Consider the following 21,998-nt stretch of genomic DNA (forward strand, 5'->3'; position numbering starts at 1 on the left):
CCCTCCCTCCCTTCCTTCCTTCCCTCCTTCCTTCCTTCCATTTTTAAGTGGGAATAAAAAGTCAAATCCTCTTCTCTCCTCAGGAAGCAATGCTTGTAAAAGAATAATACTATTAATGCCAGTTATATCCAAGTGTCATTTTCAGAAATAAAGTCACAATATAGATTTTCTGAAATCCTCACTTTCTCCCCCAAGGATACATGTCATGTCTGTGGTCAGGATCAGGAAAATTTTTCATTTCTTCAGCATTTAGAGAAGTTGTGATGGCATAGAAGTCCTTTTGGAATTTGTGGCATATTTTTAGTAGTCATAACTTTCCCTGAGCACATGAAAGGTCTGTATCAGGTCTTAATTTACGCTGCTTGGCATCATGAATTCAAAATTTTATGTTTTATGTTCTGGGGTGAGGAGAGTCATTTGTGTAGTGAGAGAAGAACAATCTGGCCTTCTGCCCTTCATCCCAACATAATCTTTTTCTATTCTTGTGAGTAGTACTTTCAGTGAGGAAGGAAAAAACACCAGACATATTCTCTGTGAAAGTTTGCTCTCCAAAGAAGGTCAATATGGTGACATATTAGCTGCTATTGCCACTTAATAAAAAACCACATTTAGGCAATGTAATGCCTATTGTCTTAGTTATTTTTTTTCATTGCTGAGACAAAATAATGTCTAAAGTTAAGAGTGGAAAAGTTTATTTGGCTCCCAGTTTGTAGAGGTTTTGGTGCAGTCAGCTGGCAGGGAGGCATGGCAGAGAGGCATTGCAGAGGAGAAATAGTTCATGGTGGCCAGAAGGTAGTAAAGCAAGAGAAGGTCTTTCTATCCCTCATATTGTACCCAGTCTCCCAGGATTAGGGTGGTGCCAAACCAATCAGTGCATTGATTTAGTAATCACCCACCCTTAATTATAGCATTGCACCATGGTTAATCACACAGTATATTTAGCCACCTCTGAGAAAGCCAAACTTATGATCACAGGAGGCTTTGGAGGTGACACCTAAACTTTAACAAGACATAACACCTATTTATTATATCACAGTTCTGTGAGTCAGAAATCTGGGTACTGAGTAGCTGGGTCTCATAAGACTGAACTCAATATGTCAGCCCAGCTACCCTCTCATCTGGAGCTCAAGGACATCCTTCAAACCCAGACTGTCCACAAAAGTCAGCTCCCTGAATCCATAGGAGTGAGGTCCTCTTTTTATAGCTGGCTATTGGCCAGGTGCCACTTTCAACTCCTAAAATCTGCTGAGTCCTAGCCACATGGCAGTTTCCCCCTTCAATATAATTGGAAGAGTCTCTCTTTTAAGAACTCACTGGATTATGTGAGTCCATTTCCTTTTTTATTAGCTCAAAGTCAACTGATGCGTTGATTGAATTACATCTGCAAAATTCTTTCCCTACTGCTATAAACATAACCTAATCATAAGAATGATTTCCCCTCATATTCACAGGCTCTTTTCCTACTAAAGGGGAGAGAATTGTGCAAGTTGTATATACTGGGGGGTAGGGGTCCTGGGGGCTTCTCAGAATTCTACTTAACACAGGTAGTATGTTTAGGGATTTGAGAAGGTCACAGCCTTTGTGAAAGTCAGGCTTCATCTGCTGGCTTTGCAGGGGTGTATTCCATGTCCCCTTAGACTTCATACATCTCACTTAGGTCTAAGAGACTTATTCTGGATCATTTCTGTTTCTACTGAGTCTAAATTGGATCTAGCATTCATTCTTTCAAGTGTTCAGTCCTGAGCATGGTGGGGTGGCGGTGGTGGGTGAGGGGCTCTCTTTGTGACATAACCTTAGGAGAGTACTCAGGCTTGTGTTCAATGTTTTCAAAGCTAAGACGTACATGATGCCAGCAAGAAGACAGGCAGAAGACTCAACCTTGTGTTGTTCTGATCCAAGTATTAGGAATTATTGTGAAATAATCTTATATCCAGAAATGTATCCATTCAGTCAGCTCCTTGCCCTCTGTGAGCTGTGGGCATAACTCCTCCAAACGGGTGAGAAGAGAAGAAAAAGGAGGAGCCACAAAGGGACTGAATTTGTTTGGACTAATCAGAGGTCTACCCACTGTCCAAACAGACCGTTCATGACAAACTAGCTTGACACTTCTTTAGTCTGGGAGGTAAATGTAATCAACTTTTGTTGTTTCTGTTAAATTTTCTTTCTTTTGCCCTTGAGGAGATCATTATTTCTATTGTATGAAGATAGTAGCCCAAACATTAGCAGTAATTAGAGCAGATGGCTGTGAATATTTCTATGGTAAAATACACTGATGGTTAGTTTTCACTCTCTGGATTTCTTCTCCTTTTGCTCTGCTGAGATATATTCATTTTGCTTCCCTTCAGGTATAAAAGGGAGGAGGAAAAAAAAAAAAGAAAAGGAGGAAAAATAAAGGTTCCCCCAGTGTATAAAACTGAGAAGCTGTCAAATGTTCATAGCAGGGAAAATGCGCTCCTGTGTATTCAATCACTGAAATTAAGTGTTTTCCGAGGCGGTGCAGTCATGGGTCCATTGCATGGGGAAATAACATGTTGTAGTCCATCACTTAAAATGTTAACCTTGTCTCTTACTAGTGACTGGAAGCAGAAACATGTGCTGCATGCTCGCTGGTTAAATGGCAGTGTGTCGGCTCTGTGAAAAAGGCTAGCATGTATCTGTCAGTCTTTTGACTTGACTCTGTGCATATGTGTATACATGGGCACACACGTGTGTGTGGGTGGCATGCATACACACTTTCACATACACATACTGGCGCACACTTCCAATTGCTTTTATGTGGCCTTCTGAGACCTGGCTTATTGTTTATTGGAAAATGAGAAGAAATGAGCCAATTTCCAGTACCTTCCAGTATTCTTTACTAAGATATTTTGCTTAGCTGTAACTTTTAGGTAGCTGTTATAGTTTAGATCTAAAATATCCCCCCAAAGTTTCATGTATTTAGATGTGGTGTCTTTGAAAGGTGATGGGATCATGGGCCACTGTAATCATCAGTGGATTAACCCATTCTTGAGTTCATAATTGAATGTACTATTAGAAAATGGCACTGATTAGAGGAGTGGTCATGAGGAGCATGACCTGGAAGTGTACATTCTTGTATCTGGCTCCTTCTTTTTTTTTTTGGTACCGATGATCACACTCGGGTCCATGTGCTTGTGAGGAAGGTGCCTGAACCACTGAGGCAAATCCCCAGCCCCTCCTTCCTTTTCTGTTTACTTTCTGGCTGATCCTTTGCCATGCCCTTTCTGCCTTGGAGACGGATGACCGTGGACTCAAACCTTTCCTCCTTTAAGTTTTGGGTCTCAGGTGCTTTGTCTTAGCAACAGGAAGGTGACTAATACAGTCACTATAAGTTTTTATTTCTAGTTACAGAAAGTTCTATTTTGAATTCATTTCATTATTGTTGGAGTATTATATACTATATTGAGCAGATCACTGATATTATACTGTTAGCATGAATCTGAATACAACAGTGGCCCCCACTTTCCACAAAGTACTAGGTAATAAACTTTAGGCTTGATGGGACATATTATGTCATGAACTGACAGTAGACATAGTAAGTACACAATTCATAAATGGTTGTTGAGGCCATGTGCCAGTATCAAAATACTGGTTTGTACTGTGGACTGGCTTGTGCACTGCTATATAGTATTTAATGTTTCACCAAATTATTTGTTCTATGGCATAGGAAGAACTTGATATCCATGAGGTCTGTGTGCAGCATTCCTCCTGTTCTTCTGGCAGCAGTTTCGGTACCCCTCACACTCCTTCCTCAGGGTCATCCCCCATGGCCTCTGACCTGTACTGCACTTTCCTGCTCTGATCCCTCATCTCAGAGATGCTGACCAATCTCTCAGAATCACACAGTTCCACCCATCCTAGCATTTCTGATTCACTTCCCTTGTCTTTTTTTTTTCTTAGAGCCCAAAACTTACTTTATATATTTGTGATCTTCTTAAGATACAAACTCCCTAAACCCAAAGACTCATTTTGTTTTGTGCTTAAACTAGTGCCTGAAGTACAATTTGTGCTCAATAAATATTTGTAGTGAGCAGGAATTCATCTGTTCTTTGTCCTCGGCAAAAAGCCTGAAAGGGTATATGATTATAAGTAAGACAGTGCTTATTAGGTACCTTCAAAAAATCTTAGCCACTATTATCAATTTTTTAAAATTAAATTTAAGTGGCTGGAGGAGTACCTATATTTTTTTTTAGGTATGAGGATTAGGGATCCTGTAAGTCAAATGTGTGTCACTCTGGTTGGGGTATTAGAGGTGATTGATAAACAGTAGCTGTTATTCATTATTATTTTCTTCAGCAAGTAGAATGATCTTCAGACTTTAAATTCAGAAGACATGCTGTTAGAGGAGACTGAAGATTCAAGTGTAGGAGAAGGTAAAGCTTCTGTACATTTTTTTCTGTTTAGTCACTGTGATAGTCCTCTGAATCCCCAAAGAGTGCTCATAATTACATATATGAAGCACTGAGATGGAATCAGGGATCTCTGAGAAATCACAGAAGTTGGAAAGTGTGTAGAACCAAGAGATAAGATAACATGTAACCCAGTTTTCTAGGAAGACAGGGTAGCATGGAACTAGGCACAAATCTGTGGCAAAAGGTACTTCTGACATTTCTTTGACTAGTTGATTGCAAGGCAGTGTGGGCTGACTTTCTGCTGTTATTTTCTTACTGTGAAGGGTTGTAAACATTAAGAAAAGAAAGTGATCACTGAATGTTGGTGTAAGCTCAACAAGAATAAATTATGTAAAATAATTTATCCTTTTTTTCCTATTCAAGAGCTATTAGATTATAGATCAGGGTTTCTACTGGTAATGCTGAATTTGGACATGGTTAACTTTTTTATAGTACATATGTTTTATTTCATAATCAACTGAAAAATATCAGCCTGGGCTAATGTATCTGTGGTGTCCAGATTAGAAAAGAAAAGGTGGTTCATGCATTGGATTTCACCTGTAAGGCAGACTTCCAGGGCCCTCCAATGCCATCTCATGTTCAGAAGCCCATAGCACCTTGGCTATGTCTTCATTACTGAATCATTTACACTTTAATTATCTGATTATTTGTCTTTTTCTAAATGATAGTATAAGAACTTCAAAAGCAAGAATGAAATCACATTTTTTCTGGGAAAATTGCCTTTGTATTAGCTGCTATACGAAGTGTTTGTAATTTTAATTGACCAACAAGGTTAACATTACTCAATATTATGATGCAACTCTTAAAAGAGCCAAAACTATTACTTGGTATAGTAAGTGTTATCTAATAAATGCTATGAAAATCATTTAACCATTTAGAGGTAATAAATAAGAATAAAAACAAAGAAAAATGTAGAATTTCCCAGTAATATAAATTTCAAGTTAGTAGTAATAATATGTATATATAAAAAACTAAGAAAATCAAGAAAATAAAAGTGGTATTTATTTCACAGTAAAATAATGAATTATGTCACAAAAGAAAAGGTAATAAATTTAGCTTCATAAGAATTAGAAACAGTTTTATATAGAGGAGCACTGGATAAAAGTAAAAAACAAGCTTCATATTAAATTATTGTCATTATTAAAGTATTTTAAAGTTTGGTTTAGTTACCATAAATCTAAAGAAGAGTGGACCAATCATTTTGCCAAAAATAATTTTAGGATGCGTGTTTTAGGCCAGTCCATACTGTAAGTAGTGTGATTCAACAGAAAGCCAAGGAGCTGTTGTGAATCTTCACAGTCTGTTAGGGATTGGCTGAGTATGAATAATATTTTAGATGGTAACAGAGGCTTTGGAGGAAATAAAGGCAGCTAAGAAGGTGAAGAAAATGTTGGTCACAGGGATTTGTCTTTTTCTATTTCCAAGACTTGCGTACTGAGCAAGAAGGCATTCTGGTAAGGTGTCAGAAGTGTTCTTCCTTGTCTTTGTCAGCCAGGAGACACTGTGACTAGAGAGATTCCCTCAGCCCCTCCCCTGCACTGGCTCAGCTCAGTGCACACACACATGCACACACACACACTTGCAAGTAGGTCTTTGCTTTGCCTGATGTTCCAACTTGCTAATCAATGACTTCTTTCAAGATAACTCTGGTGGTGTTGCAAACACATTTAAGGTGACAAGTAAGTTTTGCAGACACTGCACATTCCCTGAAGTTCAGAGAAATGCTGACATGCTGTAAGAAGAAAACAAATTGCATAAGCTTCCTAGCAGAGGCAGGGAAGTTTTGCTTTTTTCCCATTCTTTTGCTTTATTTGGGGCTGTATGTTTTGAAGTAAAGATGAGGGGATATTCTGGACTGTTCTTTTTTCTCTATTTCTGTATCTGCTCTCCTGAGCTTGTAAGGAAATGATTTGCTTCATCTGCAGAATAGAAATGACTGATTTGTATACCTCAAACCAGAGCTAATGACTGACCATCCTGGGAATTACAGGAGAAAGAACCTGTATTAGGTGGAAGTGAAACTCACATTGACCTATGAGCTCGGTTTATGATACAGGTGTTACCTCGATCAAAAGTGTCTCAACAGAGAGGTTCTCAAATATATTTTAAGAATATATTGATAAGAGCTCTTTTCTAAATGCTGTAAATGTTCTTTTTGTGTGATTAGATCAAAAGATGCACTGGAGGATGAAGATATTGAAAGGGGAGTCATCTCCACTTGTCCATGGGGCACTGGTCTTGGGGTCCTATGTAGAAATTATACCTCTACCTCTGACAATTCAGAGGAGCTAGAATCCTTATGGCAGCAAGCTTATGATCATGGATAATAACATCGTGCAGTCATACAGGTACAGCGTTCCTTTATTTTTCTGGATAGCTGTTAAGTAGTTGAGGCTACATTAATTTCTGACCTTTGTATATTTAGTCACTTTTTAAAACAAAAGCATGAATCATCAATAAACACTTTTCCTCACGATGTCTTTAATGCAGCCAGGGAAGCATTTGAGCACAAAGGAGTTTATATCTCTTGAAACTGAATGATTAACATTTGCATTTACTTGAAATTGGCCACAAGATTGAAAATCAAATCAATGCGACATTTCCTAGGGACACTGGATCTGAGTCACAGGTTCTAGTTTAGCTCTTTCTATCATTTGGTTTATGTTTAAAGAGAGCTTGAAAATAGAAAAAGGAATGTGAAATGGTATAGAGTAACCTCAGTGGAGAAGATGCAGGGAAAGCAGAATTTTTAAGTATTTTAGACCTTAAAATCTATTTGTTCACTTATTGTATCAGAAAGTGTGTGTGTGTGTGTGTGTGTGTGTAATATCTACAAAAGTATGCATGGGATTATCTGATAGAGTATTAATTTAATAAATTATCTGAACAATTTATATTGAGACATTTTTTAGGGGTGTGGGAGCACAGCTGTAATCAAAGCAAAGTCCTCGCTTCATTTGGGTAAACTCAATACATGATAAATACACAAGGATTATCTTACACAATACCAGAATGAAACATTAGTAGGGGAGAGATAATGAGTTAATGTGCTGTTTCAAAAAATAAAATACAGGGAGGAGAGGACACTTCAGCGGAGACATGGGTGAAGTAATGGAGTGTCATACTGATATTTGGGGGCAGGGACTTCCAATAGAGGACCCAGTAAGCGGAAGATTTCAGACGAAGATCTGCCTTGCATGACTCCTCTCCCTCTCCATCACTGAAACACTTTGAGGCTTGGCTTACTGAGCTTTAGCATGGAGATGACAATATTTGATCTTCCCATCCACTGGGGGTAGGTCTGAGTATAGAGATTTTTGAAGGCTGACAGGTCCGGGCCAAAATGTCATATCACATGAAAGGTAGCTAATGGCACACACAGGTGCATCAGAGAAAGGCAGAAAGTCTTTGGAGCTCACTCAGAGGTCAATAACAGATACCAGTGCTAACTGTAACAATTTTATAATGTTCTCAAATTAATGGAAGACACCATTAAATAGTTTTCCGTCGACTCCCGCAAGTACCTAATTATGTTTAGCTGTTCTTTACCTTTTTGATGTGTCACAAGCTTGGGTTTTTTTCATGGTTCTGTGGCTGGGCTGTGGATCTGATTGCTAGGTTAATGTTTCAGGAAGAGTTATACTGCTGACGGCTTTGTAGTTTTTACAGTCCATTCAAGTCCACTCTGCTCACTTGCTAGCTAGTGAGTGACCCTAACTAAAGACTCTGAACTTCATGTGTTGGCTTGAGGGAAACATATTGCTTGCTTCTTGAGGTGTTTCTCTCTCCCCTCCTTTCTAGCTCTTGCCTTGACTTGGGTCCCTGAAATAGACTTGTTATCTGAGGAGATGACTAAAACCATAGATCTCTTGGCCCCACCTCCTGAGCTTTTGATTTCCTAGCTTTACAGTGACACTGAGGGGATCTGTGTTTTATAAGTTCTGTGCTGAGAAACACTACCTGAATCACCTTTAAAACAAATAGCACTTTACTAGAACTGGTCTCTGGCCTGGAAATCTAAGCTTTTTCAAATGTCTTTGCACTGGGGACCTTGAACTGACAAGAGAGATATTCTGGCTCAGTCTTTTTTGCAATTAACTTTACTGTCTTGATCTTTTTCATCTTCCTACCATGCTATTTTCCTGAATTAAAGTATTATAAGAATATATAATATATATCCTTATAAAAGTTATTTTATCTCTCTATAACTAGCTGTATAGTGAAATCAGCAGGAGAGTTAACCTTCCCTCCAATTTTCCTTGTCTAGGATAGGCATTGTGGGGAGTGTGTCATAAGACTTGCAATGATGCTTATGTACAACTCATTCTTTTTTCTGTTCTTCTAAAACTGGTTTTCACTATGTCTTCTGCCTTTCTGTCTCCTATTGGGATAAGTGAGACTTTTGTTGCTCCTTTATAGATGTAGAAAATAGGAAGACCGTGCTTCCTGCCATGCCAAAGATTTGGTGATTGAATTGGGCCATAATTCAGAACGATTGACCTAGGGGTCAATGCCCTCTTCCGGAAAATATACTGACTCTTCTGGCAACACAATTTTCTATTTTCTCAGAAATACTGCAGGGCACAATTCTACGCCAGGTGTAGTTGTTGGCATTACAGATATGTCTTTCCTGCTCAAGGATCTCCTCTCTGCCCTCAACATGTCACAAGAGGGTCTTCGAAACACTTCATTGTGCAGGATCTCATGCTTCCCATTTGGTTGTAATCTGAGTAGGATGTAGATGATGTGGCAAGATGCAGACAAATGCTGAGTTTTTTCCTTGAGGGAATTGCCTTCTCCATTCAGATTTTATTAAATTTATCATAAACGTAGCTCCATAATTTCACAAGACATTTAGGCATGTTTTTAGCCCCTTGCATTAGTTCAATTCTGCTGTCTGTGTTTTTTTTTCTTTTATTGAGTTTATTGGTACATTCTAGGTATACAGTACAGTTACATTCATTGCTGGGATCTTGTACCTTTACATGACAGGTCTTGGTTCTCATTTTTTCCCCTTGTTCCTGCCCTCCCTTCACCCCCTCCTCCCCTCCCTGTCTGTGGATTTTTATGTACCTGTTTGGAGAGACACGTGACTTTCGAGTGGCCATGAGCTAACAGGAAAGCCAGAATCCTGAGAAGAGAAAGGAAAGCTGGGCCGGCAGGGCTGCCACCTCCCCTTGGCTCTTCTCTCAGCTCTGCTCCCTGCCCCTCAGTATAAATTGCAGGCTGTTCTCTTGCCACCTGTGCATAAGCTGTGCTCAGTACCAACGCACCACGCACAGAGGAAAGGCCGTGATATCACCAAGTGCCGAATGGGGGATAGGTCTGAACACTGGGCAGACGAATGTTCCTACAAAACAGGGACACTTGGCAGTAAGACCAGTGAAAAATGATACTAATTGTGCAAAGCAAAATGCTACCCATCAAGCAGAACATTTTAGTTCTTCCTATTCCAGGCTATTTATGACTTTTTGTCCAAGATGCAACACATGTCTATAAAAAGTGGAATCAACTCCATCTGTTGGGTAGAATGCGAGCCTGTGCTGAAAATTTTTAAAGAAGAGTAAATTAATGGGGCTGGACAACTTTACCTATTCCGTATTTTCTCTTCTTTGCATTAATTGTATGAAGAAGAGGGTGGACAATTTTATCAAAACATTGGAAATATTTAAATTATTTTAATTTATTTGAAAAGATTCTATTTTGATTGGTTATCCATATTATACTTAAAAAAAAAAAAAAATCTCTTTTCCAGGGCAACTTTTCCCTGAAGTTTTGCTTGAGATGGTCCAGGACACACAGCTGGTTTCCTAACAGACAGCCACAAGATGGCGACAATGTCACAGTGGAGAAGGGCCAGCTGCTACTGCTCGACACGAATACCAGCATCCTCAATTTATTGCATGTTAAAGGTCAGTGAAGTTGAAGGTCCCATCTGTACAATTCTATGACTTGTAGGAAGCAGAAAGGAGGGGAATGTTTCGGATAAATTCCAGCGTTTGGTTGACAATGTATTCTAAGACCAGATTTTGCAAGGAAAAAGAAGTGGGCAGAAGGTTTGAAGTAAAGGCCATCCTTTTGGCTCTTATAAGCACAGAACTTGATTATTTTAATTTTTAGAAATCAAGAAAGCTAACAGTGTTCTCAAGGGATATACTTCTTAAAAACTAGAGTACACTTCTCTACTCAAACCCTTTGTAGTCGTGCTTATCCAAGAGAGCTCCCACAATACAGAAAAATGCCTGAAATCGGCTAATGCTACTGGCTTTGAAACTCCCTGCCAAGAACACGATGTCTTCTTGCTTTTGCCCTGTTGTGGTTTTGACTTCTTGGTCATATAAATAGCCTCCCTTATTATAAAACTGGCCATATAGCTCTAGGGCCTAGGAAGTTGGAGGAGACTTGGGAATTCAAATTTCAACTCTTTCACCACATGGTCAAATGACTAAGTCAATTATTTCACCTCTCTGTCTGTGGGTTTCCTAATCTGTTAAACGAGAATAAAAACGATCTCTTACTTCAGGGGCTAATAATAAGGAATAGATATCAAGGTACTTTTGTGCAGTGACAAATGAATATTTGGGAGATATGATTATGAATGTCTCTAAGACTCAAGATTAAAAGCATCCTTTACTATAAATGAGATGTACTAGAAATATAAGGTGACCATTTAAATTTAAAAAACTGATACAATAAAAGACACATGGGCATTAATCCCCCTTAAAATATTTCCTGTCACTTTTAAACACACTCATCTCCTTGTTCTTGCCACTTTCTGAAGCTGCTTGGAAAGACTTCTTTTGTGAGTGTCTTTATGAGGTGTGATCAGAAATCTGGTGAATACTGCTGCCTAGTGCTGTGTAGTACAAAGGCAGGCTCCTAAAATCACTAAACTGTGTCCTCATCCAACTTATTCACTAGACCTGGTGTGGTACAACTTCTGCCACTTCCTCAAGTCAAAATAACCATGGAAAGTAAATGCTTTGAATTGGTTCAGAAGATGGAGGCAGCCTCTACAGCACAACTAAAGTCACTCATGAAAGAGGACTTCCAGAACTGATTCAAGAAGTGGCAAGAATGTCATGATAAATATGTTCTAAGCCAGGGGGAATGTTTTGAGCGAGAGTAATAGCAATGTGTCATTTACTATAACAATTTTAAAAAATTTGAACATTCACCATGTTTTTTGACCATACCTCACACAGCTAACACAAACATTTGTTTTTGTTAAAGACATGGCTACAAAACAAGACATCTTGAAGAGAATAAACTCATGCAATTTTAATACCTGTCTCTTAAAGATGAAATCAACATTTTTGGATGTAGTATTTTGTCATTCTATATTTTAGGAAATTTTTTTCTCTAGCATTGAGACATTTTTAGTACAGTAAGTGAATTAGCAATCTTTAGGAGGAAATTTGTCTGTCAGCTTGGACTCCTGCCCTGTAAGTGTGATGTGGGGTGTGTGTGTGTGTGTGTGTGTGTGTGTGTGTGTGCGGCTAGTAGCTATGAGAGATGTTGATCTATTGACAGCTGTCAACTACATAAGGGCTTGCGATGACACAGGAAAATTATGTACACAAGGCCTCATCTCAGGAAAAGATTCTCTTGTCAAGTCTAACCTGTGCTGTCCCATAGGAGTTAAGTTTTGCTGGGGGCTGGGGTACCTTGGGGTGTACAAAGCTCTTGACTTTATATTGCTACAACCATTTTGGAGAAATTTCCCAGCTCAAAATCTTAGGCTAAATAGTCTCGGGATGTAATATTACTTCAATTGCATTCAGTCAAGGAATGGAGTTGATAGAACAAAATAACAAAGACAGAGAAGAGGCATTGGAGGCAGAAAGGCAGGGTGATGTATACAGGAAGCTTTTCACTGTTAGAAATTTTAAGATCTGAAAGACTCAAATACATTAACTTCAGTAGTGGTGGTTCTTAATATCCCTGGATTAGATAATATTTTACTGTCATTTTATTTAGAAAAAGTGAGCTGTGTTTGGAAAGATCAACCTTCATCCTGTGGGGAGGAGAATCAGTCGTCTTCAGGAGCTACTCTTTCTCCCAGGGAGGAGGATGAGTGGGAGGAGTAGGAATACGAAGAGAAGCAGAGATTCTGTACACATAGACATAGGAACGCTGAGACTTTTGTCATGCAGATATGGGTTACAGCTTCCAGAAATAATGAGAACAGAGAAATGACACAGATCAGATAATTTGAGAATTCTTATTAAATAGCATAGGAACTCTGAAATACAAGAAAAAAATGAGGAGGGGCCGGGGATTTAGTGGTTCCACCATCTGCCTCACAAGTACAAGGTTCTGAGTTTGATTCCTGATACCATTAAAAGAAAAAATGAGGGATGACGCTTAATGTCAGTAATATGTAAAATGACGCATGTAAAACATCATTAGGAAGTAAGCAAAGACATATGATTTATAGTTCTAAAATAGGGGATGCAGCAGTGAGGCAGAATATAGACTGGAGTAATCAAGATGTCAAGGATGTAGGGTTAGAGGTGGATCACAGAGAGGATGAAGAGACATTCATTTGTATCTTAGGCATGTTTTGATCACATAGACATCAGTGTTCACACAGAATTAAAGTTTAGGGAGCTACCCCTTTCAGTTATTAAGACTGTGTCCAGTGGCTCAGGTCAGCGACACCAGAGGCATTGTGTGCTTTTTTCTTTTATTCACATCCTGTGACCATCCCATCAATGACTCCTGCTGGCTGGCACTTTAACATAAGTTCCATATATCAACACCTCCGTCAGTATCAATCTAGGCTTAACCCTTATAATTTGGCTTCGACTTTTACAAATTGCTTCTAAACTGGTTTCAGTGTTTCCAGTTCTTTGTCCTCCCCATAAGTAGAACCCTTTTTATTTGCTGTAGCAATGTACTCATTTTATTTTATTATTTTTTCAGCTTTAATTGAGTTTATTGGTACATTTTAGGGATACAGTACAGTTACATTAATGTACTCATTTTAAATGTTACATTGTCTGGCCTGCTGTGTAGCCAGACATAGTCTTACAGCTAAAAGCCAATCAATGAAATATAAAAGGAATGTTGTATAGGATATTAAAGAAATTCTCTAAAGTATAGCTGACCCAGTAGGAAGCATATTTGGTTCTTCCTCCTCTTCCCCTCCTCCTTCTCCTCCTCCTGTTCCTCCTGTTCCTCCTCTCCCTCCTCCTCCCCTCTCGCCCTCCTCCTTCTCTTTCTCCTCTCCCCCCTCCTGCTCCTGCTGCTTTCCCTTTTTCTTGTATGTAAATGTGGCAGCGAAGTTTTCAGCCACATTTCACAGCATGAAGTTGCTTGTGAAGAATAAAAAAGAAGAGTGGGGAATCCAGGAGTCTGATGACTCTGGAGTTGCCATGTTAGCTGACCACTTCAAATTGCATTTTTTTTTTTTTTGGAAAAAAACAAGACTTCATGTGTTTAAGTCATTGTTATTTGGCTTTTGTACCATATGGTATAACTTAATTATAACACTTTGTACTCTACGTCCTTTGAAAATAGGTCAGATTTTGTTACTCTCTTAAAAATCCTCTAATAGCTTCTGATTTCATGAGGAACAAATTTCAAAGTTCTGTTATTTAACCTCCAATTCCTTCTTTAACCTTGTATTCTTTTTTATGTATATATTTTCAGGGGATTTGGGGTGGTTCCCACTTTTTAAATTAATTTTATCGGTACATTTAGTATACAACACAATGACTTTCATCATTGGAAATTTGTACCTTTATGTCATCTGTTCTTATTTTTTCCCCCATTCTTCTGCCCTCCCTTCAACCCCTCCACCCTTCCCTATTTACAAAGACTTTGTTTCCCTTTTTCCATTTTCTCATATTAATTCCATTCCCTTCTTTCCTTTTCTCTACCCCTCCCTCCCACTTCCTCTTCCCCTTTGGACCTGTTCTTCCTATTTTACATTATCTGTTATACCTTTTGATACTTATTTACACCTTCAGTTTCTCACACCAGATAAGCAAGTCAGTATTTACATGTGTGCCTTACTTATTTATTCCCTCTGTTTCAGTTTTTATACAAATATGCCTGCCTCAGGACCTTTGTGTATAATGTCCTTTGCCGGATATATTTGCCCTTCAGATTTATGTGGTTGACTCCCTGATTCTATTTTACTATTGACAAAGTATGAATTTATCAGAGAGGGCTTGCTGGTCCTATCTTCAAAAATTACAACCACTCCCCATTATGCTCTTTTATTTTACTTTACTTCACAGTTCTCATGACCACATGGCATATTATAAATATTTTTTATTGCCTCCTCTACTAAAATAAGCTCAGGGAGGAAAAGAACTCATCAATTTATGTACTATTTTCTCTTCAGGATCTAGAATAGTGCCAGGCATATGATGAGGGAGAGGTCAAAATTATATGTTGATTATTGAGTGAAAGGAAAAGTAAATGGTTCAGAAAGAGGTCAGCTACCAGATGAAACAATACATATATTTTAAAAATCCTTGCTCTTTTAAATATTGTTTTCCCAATTAATTTACTTTAGCCATACTTTGTTGTTCTCAATGACACATACCTCTCCACGTACATATACCCATGCCACACACGTGTATACTCATGCGTGTATCTCATAGGTATATACATGCATAGACTAGCAAACATGTACATGTTCATATCTATTCCTACACAATATGTAAAGATACACTTGACATACTTGTATGACTATACATATCATTATGATTTCTTAGGAACATGAAACCTATTGCTAAGTTATTTTTCTGTTTCTAAAAGTCATTTGAAGAATGCTTTTATGATGAAGAATTCCAACTCTCAAATATGTGGTTGATACAGTATAACTCTCAACCTCTAATATTTATGGTCTATAATATGTGTGAAAGCACTATTAAAATATGAGATTGAATCATTATCATCATCATCACCAATAGTAATTCACTCTCTGGATGTCTGTTACTGCCTGTCTTTTTCATATCCATTCATCAGATCAGAAAAATAGCAGAGTGGAATTTTCTTTGCATATATATGCAAATACACACACACACACACACACACAGAGGCTGAGATTAAAGCATGACAAATTTCAGGTCCAAAAATAATTTCTTCAAAAGACTTAAACCCACAAAATAAAAAGTATTATGATGAAAGTTCTTTCTTGGCTATTTTTATGTTGCACAGAATACAGGAAGTAGATGGACTTTGAAAGGATTAATGCTAAATAAAACTGAAACTAGGTCACCTAGGAAGTACATTTGGAACTGCTTTATGAAAAATATATTCTGTATATTATTTTCTGTTTATGTAGAGAACTAGGCTCTGAAATCGAGGAAACTAAAACTTGTACTTGTGAGCCCTCAAGAGTGTTGAACTCTCTGTGCCTGACTCATATTTCCAACTTTAAAATAGAGCTGACATTGTTTCTTACACATGTGAGTTATATTGTGGAGAGGATTGTACATTTCTTTATGGGGGTTTGGAAATAGGACCAAAAATAAAGTTTTCCACCATTATTTATGATGCCATTTATACCAATTCTTGAACTTTATAGACAAATGCTAGATATTTTTGTCATCATGATATGATTTAGCTATATATTTTTTTACTTTAATTAGAGAGAGACCCAAAATTGATCTATTTATTATCTTTATGTATTTCCTCCTTCTCTCCCTCTCTTTAAGAAATATCTTAGGGGTACTGTAAATACAGAAGAGAATTAATCATTTAATACTAATAAGCTGGGGTAGAAATAGGCATATTGCCTTGATTTTGTCAATTGTATTTTTTGTTCTTTTATGTTAAAATGCCCAATAGCCAAAGGCATTCCTGAATTGAAACTTATTATTTTTATTTCAAGTAATTATGATGAGCCATAGTAACAAAGAAGGAATGTTACCCCTCCTGTCAGAGCATTATGCATCCCAGGCAAGGATCTTGGGCTACAGTTCATAGTGAGGAAGCATTTATATTTCCTGAATGAAGCAATGAGTCTTTTTCTAATTTGGTAGTCAAGTAACTTAACATAAAGTGACTTATAGATAAAGTGTAGTAAAGTGTCAGTTAGGGGAGGAAGAACTGTCCACTGGCCTTGAACTTTTAGATTATAAATATATCTCTCTCTCTTCTCTCCATCCTATTTCTCTCTTCCCCTTCCCCTATACATATATACATACGACATATGGAAACTGAGTTGATAGATATGTTAATTTCCTTGACCATTGTCATCACTACATATAATATATATGATATATATTATATATATAAAAGCATGTTGTATACTTAAATATAAACAATGAAAAGGAGACATTTTGTAGTTTCTTACCACTCACAGTGCCATTGCTTTAAAATGCTTGAGCAGAAATTTGTTTCCAGTCTCTACTGCTGTTTAATAGTGCAATGGTTCCCTTTAATGTGATTTTCTATTTCTTGGTCTACTGGTGTATACCAAGGTAGTTAATGCTTGGCAGACTTTTGAGCCAGAAAGAACCAACTGTGAATTTAGGCTTCAGCACATACCCTCTCTGCGACCTTGGGGAAATGGTGACTGAATACCTTTGGTTTTTTCCTCACTTGGAAATGCCTGATTATAATGACAGCAACAATTAAAAAGTAGCTAGCATGAATTGTTTGTTTTGTGTGGCAGTATTACAATGTGTGGACCATCTCATATGGGAGTTTTGACTATTAAATGAGTTCAGAGTAAGGACTCGGGAAATATTTATTGTTTCTTTTGCATTAACAGAGATAGCAGAAGAGACACCTGAATACCAGGCCTAACTTATAATTTTATTTACAGATAGTGGCTGTTTCTATACATAAAACAAACTGGATTACTGAAAGAATTAGCTGAGTAATAAAGAGATTGGGTTGCTTTCGCCCATATTATCTTCAGAATGCATATTTAAATGTTCTTCTTTCCATTGCGAGAGAGGGATGGGATACCCAGGTAGAAGCAGCAGAACCTTTTTGTTAGTTTGCCTCCATTTTTTTTGTTGACTTCGTGGCAGCATGATTTGCTTCTGCAGTTTGGAAAGTGGTCTTGTTTTCTCTACATTCTTTCTTTAGTTCACTTTTAAGGACACTTGGATCTTTCTGAGTCTGTTATACCTGAGGTTTCTATAGCATGTAAATGCACATTCTTGATTTATTGAGATGAAACATCTTTTCTTGGCAAACTGTCAGGTTCACTGTTGAGTTTCTTCAAGCTTTGGAAGGGTATGACGACTGCACAGTGAGGCGCCAAGTGCTATACTAGGCGGTCTTCTCTATCCCAGGGATTATGTACACTGCTATCCCCAGTTACCACTGAACTAGCCTCAGATTCAGTGGAGGTGTGCCTCAGGTAACACTTTACAAAGCAGTTATCTAGGAACACTATGCAAAAGGGCTTTCCTGAGGTATCTTGTGCCTCTCTGTCATCAGACCTGTGCGAGTCACTTAACAGATGCCTCAGCCTACAGAAAAACATCCATCAGAAGACAGGCAAGAGTTTTGATAAAAATGCAATATTCTGCATTAATATTTCTGTGTTTGTTGAATATCTTGGTCAATATGAAAAGTTTTGTAAAAATTGTTGCAAACTAGTAAGTTTAAAACAATTCATCTTCAGAAGGAGGTAAAGTATTAATTCTCTCTTTTCTTAGTTGAAACGCAATTACCCTCAAGGCACGGGATGGAATTATTCCCAACAGATAATACAAGGTTGACTTTGTGGCATATTGGTAAGCACACTGGAGCTTGAGTTCAAATTTGAGGAAGTCACAGACTCTCATTTGGCTTTGGGCAAGCCCTTTCCTCTCTGAATCAAAATACAAAATGAAAATGATGATGCTCCCCTTCCCGTCATAGTAATAAAGTGGCTTGGAGAAGCCCCTAATGAATGGTAAGATTGTTTCTGTGTGTAGTCATGTGGAGGAGGGCCAGAAGAGGAGTTGGAAATTTTGAAATCTATTTTTAGCTCCTTTACCTTGTGTTGCTGTATGTGTCAGGACTCTCTTGCTGGGAAGAGGTTTTGCCTCTATCCAAAATTAAGTGGATCACTGATAGAATTTTAATTGGCTAAGAACTTAATTTACTTTTATATTCAGTTCTTCACAAATATAATATCAATATGTCTTTTCCTTCCCTCTTCCTTTGGAGAAACTTATAGAGATCAAGGCTGTAAGTTTAAGAAAGTAGGAGCCAGGTCTGTTTCTGCTTACCTTTATATGGTCAGTGCCATCATGTCCCAGGCATGTAATAGTTGAGTAATTATTAAATTACTAAACCAATGAATGAATTTCGGACCTAAAGAGGCAAATTAATGTTAGTTGTGAATTTCTATATAATCAAAGACCTTCCTGGTACCCTCAAATGTTAGTGGGTTAGTCCAGACAGGGACCAATCTCATTTCCTCTTTGTATATCAGGAGATCAGAGACAAATGCTTTTTAATGTGGGGGACACTTGGCTTTGAAACCCCTTATTTTCCTCAACCAGACAATGTCTTACATTATTTACCTCCAGAGAACAGTCCCAGACACACTTGATTAGCCTTAAATGAAAGATAAGCCATTGCTGTGAGAAAGGACATGCTTTCAATAGATAGGCAGACAGACAGACAGATAGATATTTAACAATTTACAGTTTTATGTCTTGACAACTTGTATATTATAATATGAAAAATGCTACCAAAGGGGACCAGTCTCTTCCTAGCACAGAAGCTATAATATTTTCAGTAATAAAAGATAAATGTTTCAAACTTCCTTACTTAAACCCTTCATTGGCTTTCCATTAGCCCTTAATTTCAAGTCTAAACTTAATATGGCTTACAGAGTCTTTCAGGACTTGGTCTCTCCTTACCTGTCTCATTTGCTGATTAATGGTCCCTAGATTGTATTTAGCCAGACTGGGAATGGAGCTAGAAATCTGGGATTCTTGTGCAGATGAAAATATATTGGAGATCGAGCATTTCATTACTATTGTTTCTCATGTCACGTATAATATTCCTGGGGTCAGGTAAAGGGAGGAGATATCCTCCGTTTTAAGAAATTACCATAAGAAATATCTAATGCTATTATGTTATGGCCAAATTGTGTTTACAGTATTCAGAAAATAATTATATTTGATACCTTCCAAAAAATAGTCTGCTCAGAGAAGTCTATCCATTTGTAGGCTGGGAACATTGCTAAAGAGAAGGAAGAGTATTATTTGAATGAATTTGGTAGCTAGGGAGATTTTTATCTGCTTAATGCAGATATTGGAGAAAACAGGGGTTTTTTTTGGACTTTTTTGTTTCATTTTAGAAATAGTTTTCTTTCTGAAATCTTAACTGGCATTTTTGAAAACCATGGAAGAGCCGAAGGCCTTGAGCACTTAGGTGCAAGAAGCTCCGTCGGTAAAAGAATGTAAAGATTTTTGGGGTATAGAAAGAAAATTGAGGTTTAGTTCAATAATTATTAAGAGCTGTAATGACAGGTACACTTATGAGTTTTTAAAAAGTATTTCTACATAACTTTTCTTCCACAAACGTCTATATTTTTCAATTAGTATAGAGTTAGTTCTGTTACCAGATTGACTTAGTGAGTTTTATATTTTGTAAAAAAAAAAGGAATGCTCTGACTTGTAACCTTCATCTGCTCTCTCAGTTGTCTGTAAAGTAGGCCGCTTCACTAAAACTAGGGTATTTCCCTTTACCTGGAACAAAATTCCACATCACTATGGCCATTTAGAATAAAAACTGTTTTTGTTTTGTTTTGTTTTTTAACATTTTTACTTCAGCTACTGGCAGAAGGACAGTACAACAACAGTAAATGTTGGAGGAATGACTAAGGGAATTAATCCATAATTGCAGGCTTGTGCTTCTTAACTGTGTAGATGACGGCAAACATCACAAGACTATCGACACTGAGTCCATAGCATAATCACTTAATTTACCTATCTATGGTAGGACACGAGCGCAAATAGTGTAAGCTGGGAACTTGTATGTAAGACACATTTCTGAGCCCCAGAACAAACCAACTCTTTGGCTGAGCCTCCCCTGCCCCTTCAGCTGTGGTGTAAGATTTCCAGGTGATTCTGATATGTGCTCAAATCTGAGAACAGCCTAAAACAATAAAAAGAACCCTGCAGGATTGTCAGAACTGGAAGGCAATTAACCTGGCCCAGCTGCTCTTTTCCCAAAGGCTATGTGACCCCTTGCAAAGAACAGTGGAAACTAGGCTGGCTGTGTGGAATGGGCTAATCTCGAGCATGGCATTTTCAGTTTGATGCAGTTCTCTCTCCTGCCAAGGAAATCTGAGCTGATGTAGACTGTTTTTCCAAGCTGCTATTGTTTGTGGCTCTGAGTCAGTGCCCATATATATATATGTATATATATTTTCTTCTTCATGCTCCCCATTGGGATGCAGTACAGGCTAATTAGGGACTTAGTGTGTGGCTTCCATTCTGGGGAGGTGTATGATTCTTTTCCTGCATCCTGAGAACATTTTTGCAAACACTTTCTAGTTCATATTTTCTTTTTTTAATCAGGCAGAGACATTACAATTAAAATACCGTTAAAGTGATTCTGGCAAGTATTGCAATAAGCATGTTTTTAATTAAAGGAAGAACAGGGGGATGCATAAGCAGCATCAGCTAAAGGGGAAAATTTTCACCCAATATCTATTTTAATTGAAATGAAAAAGAAATGGGAAACACAGCAGCAGCAGCCTTGGCCGGCCTGTGCGCATAGCTCTGTCCCAGGTTGCTGGGGTTAGGTGGACTGTGCTTGATTAATTAGTAGCCAGGCAGAGCGTCCATTCTCTCTGCCCCCAATCCTTAAAGCCTGATTTATGCCACACACCCCCCATGAATATGTGAGGGCTCAGGCATCTATTTCCTGAACTGCTAGTGGATAGGATTATGGAGCGTGGACTGAGCTCTTGGGGGCTCTCGTTTGCCAGCCAAATTGATTTTCCGCCTCTGTGGCCGGGGACAAGCCCACCTCGAAGGCTTCTGAGGCTGTGCTCCAGTGAATCAGGCACAAGTCTAATCCGGATCTTGCCAACAAAGGAAACTGTTTGCATCCCCGTCAGAATGTGGGCTGCAGGCTGTGGCTGCCTTCACTAAACATGCATCCCCTCTCCTCTTCCGCTGTCCAGCTCCCACCCCCAAAGCACCTCATCGGAGTACGGGTGGCCGTGTGCCCCAACTCTGCCGGGACCACTCAGTGAGCTCTCTGCATTGAGACAGGGCACCATCTGTCCATTCTGAATGGACGGTCATCTACAGTTTTCCATGGGCAGACAATTCCACAGGCTCCAGACTATTGACTTGACTATTTACATTTGAAAAGTAATGAGATACAGGCTGCTGAAAATTTGAAGGGAAAAAAAGCTGAATGAAGGTTAGTCAATATAGGTAAGTAAATCGGATAGTTTACATCTCAAAATTTAGGTAGTCGATGCTTTGAGTAAACACATTATCTAGTTTGGTGATACAGATGAATCAGCTGTTGTCCTCAGATACCTGCCTAGGTCGTGTTCAACCTGTCATTTTCCCTCTGCTTACAGAGTGAATCAGTCTTCCTGGATTCACTTATCACCCAACATTC

At 38.3% G+C, this 21,998-nt stretch overlaps 1 protein-coding gene across 8 annotated transcripts in view; it reads left to right on the forward strand.

Moving 5' to 3' along the window:
• Nucleotides 1-21,998, forward strand: part of Pkhd1 (PKHD1 ciliary IPT domain containing fibrocystin/polyductin) — a 458,548-nt gene that overhangs the window by 129,041 nt on the left and 307,509 nt on the right. For all 8 annotated transcript variants that reach the window (XM_019208499.1, XM_010631095.1, XM_019208501.1 and 5 more), the window contains one exon: nt 10,186-10,342. In XM_019208499.1, coding sequence (XP_019064044.1) covers nt 10,186-10,342 — 157 coding nt within the window. The remainder of the gene's footprint in view (nt 1-10,185; nt 10,343-21,998) is intronic.

Source organism: Fukomys damarensis, unplaced genomic scaffold, assembly GCF_012274545.1.
Source record: "Fukomys damarensis isolate Sample0158 unplaced genomic scaffold, DMR_v1.0_HiC HiC_scaffold_14, whole genome shotgun sequence".
Lineage (NCBI taxonomy): Eukaryota > Metazoa > Chordata > Mammalia > Rodentia > Bathyergidae > Fukomys > Fukomys damarensis.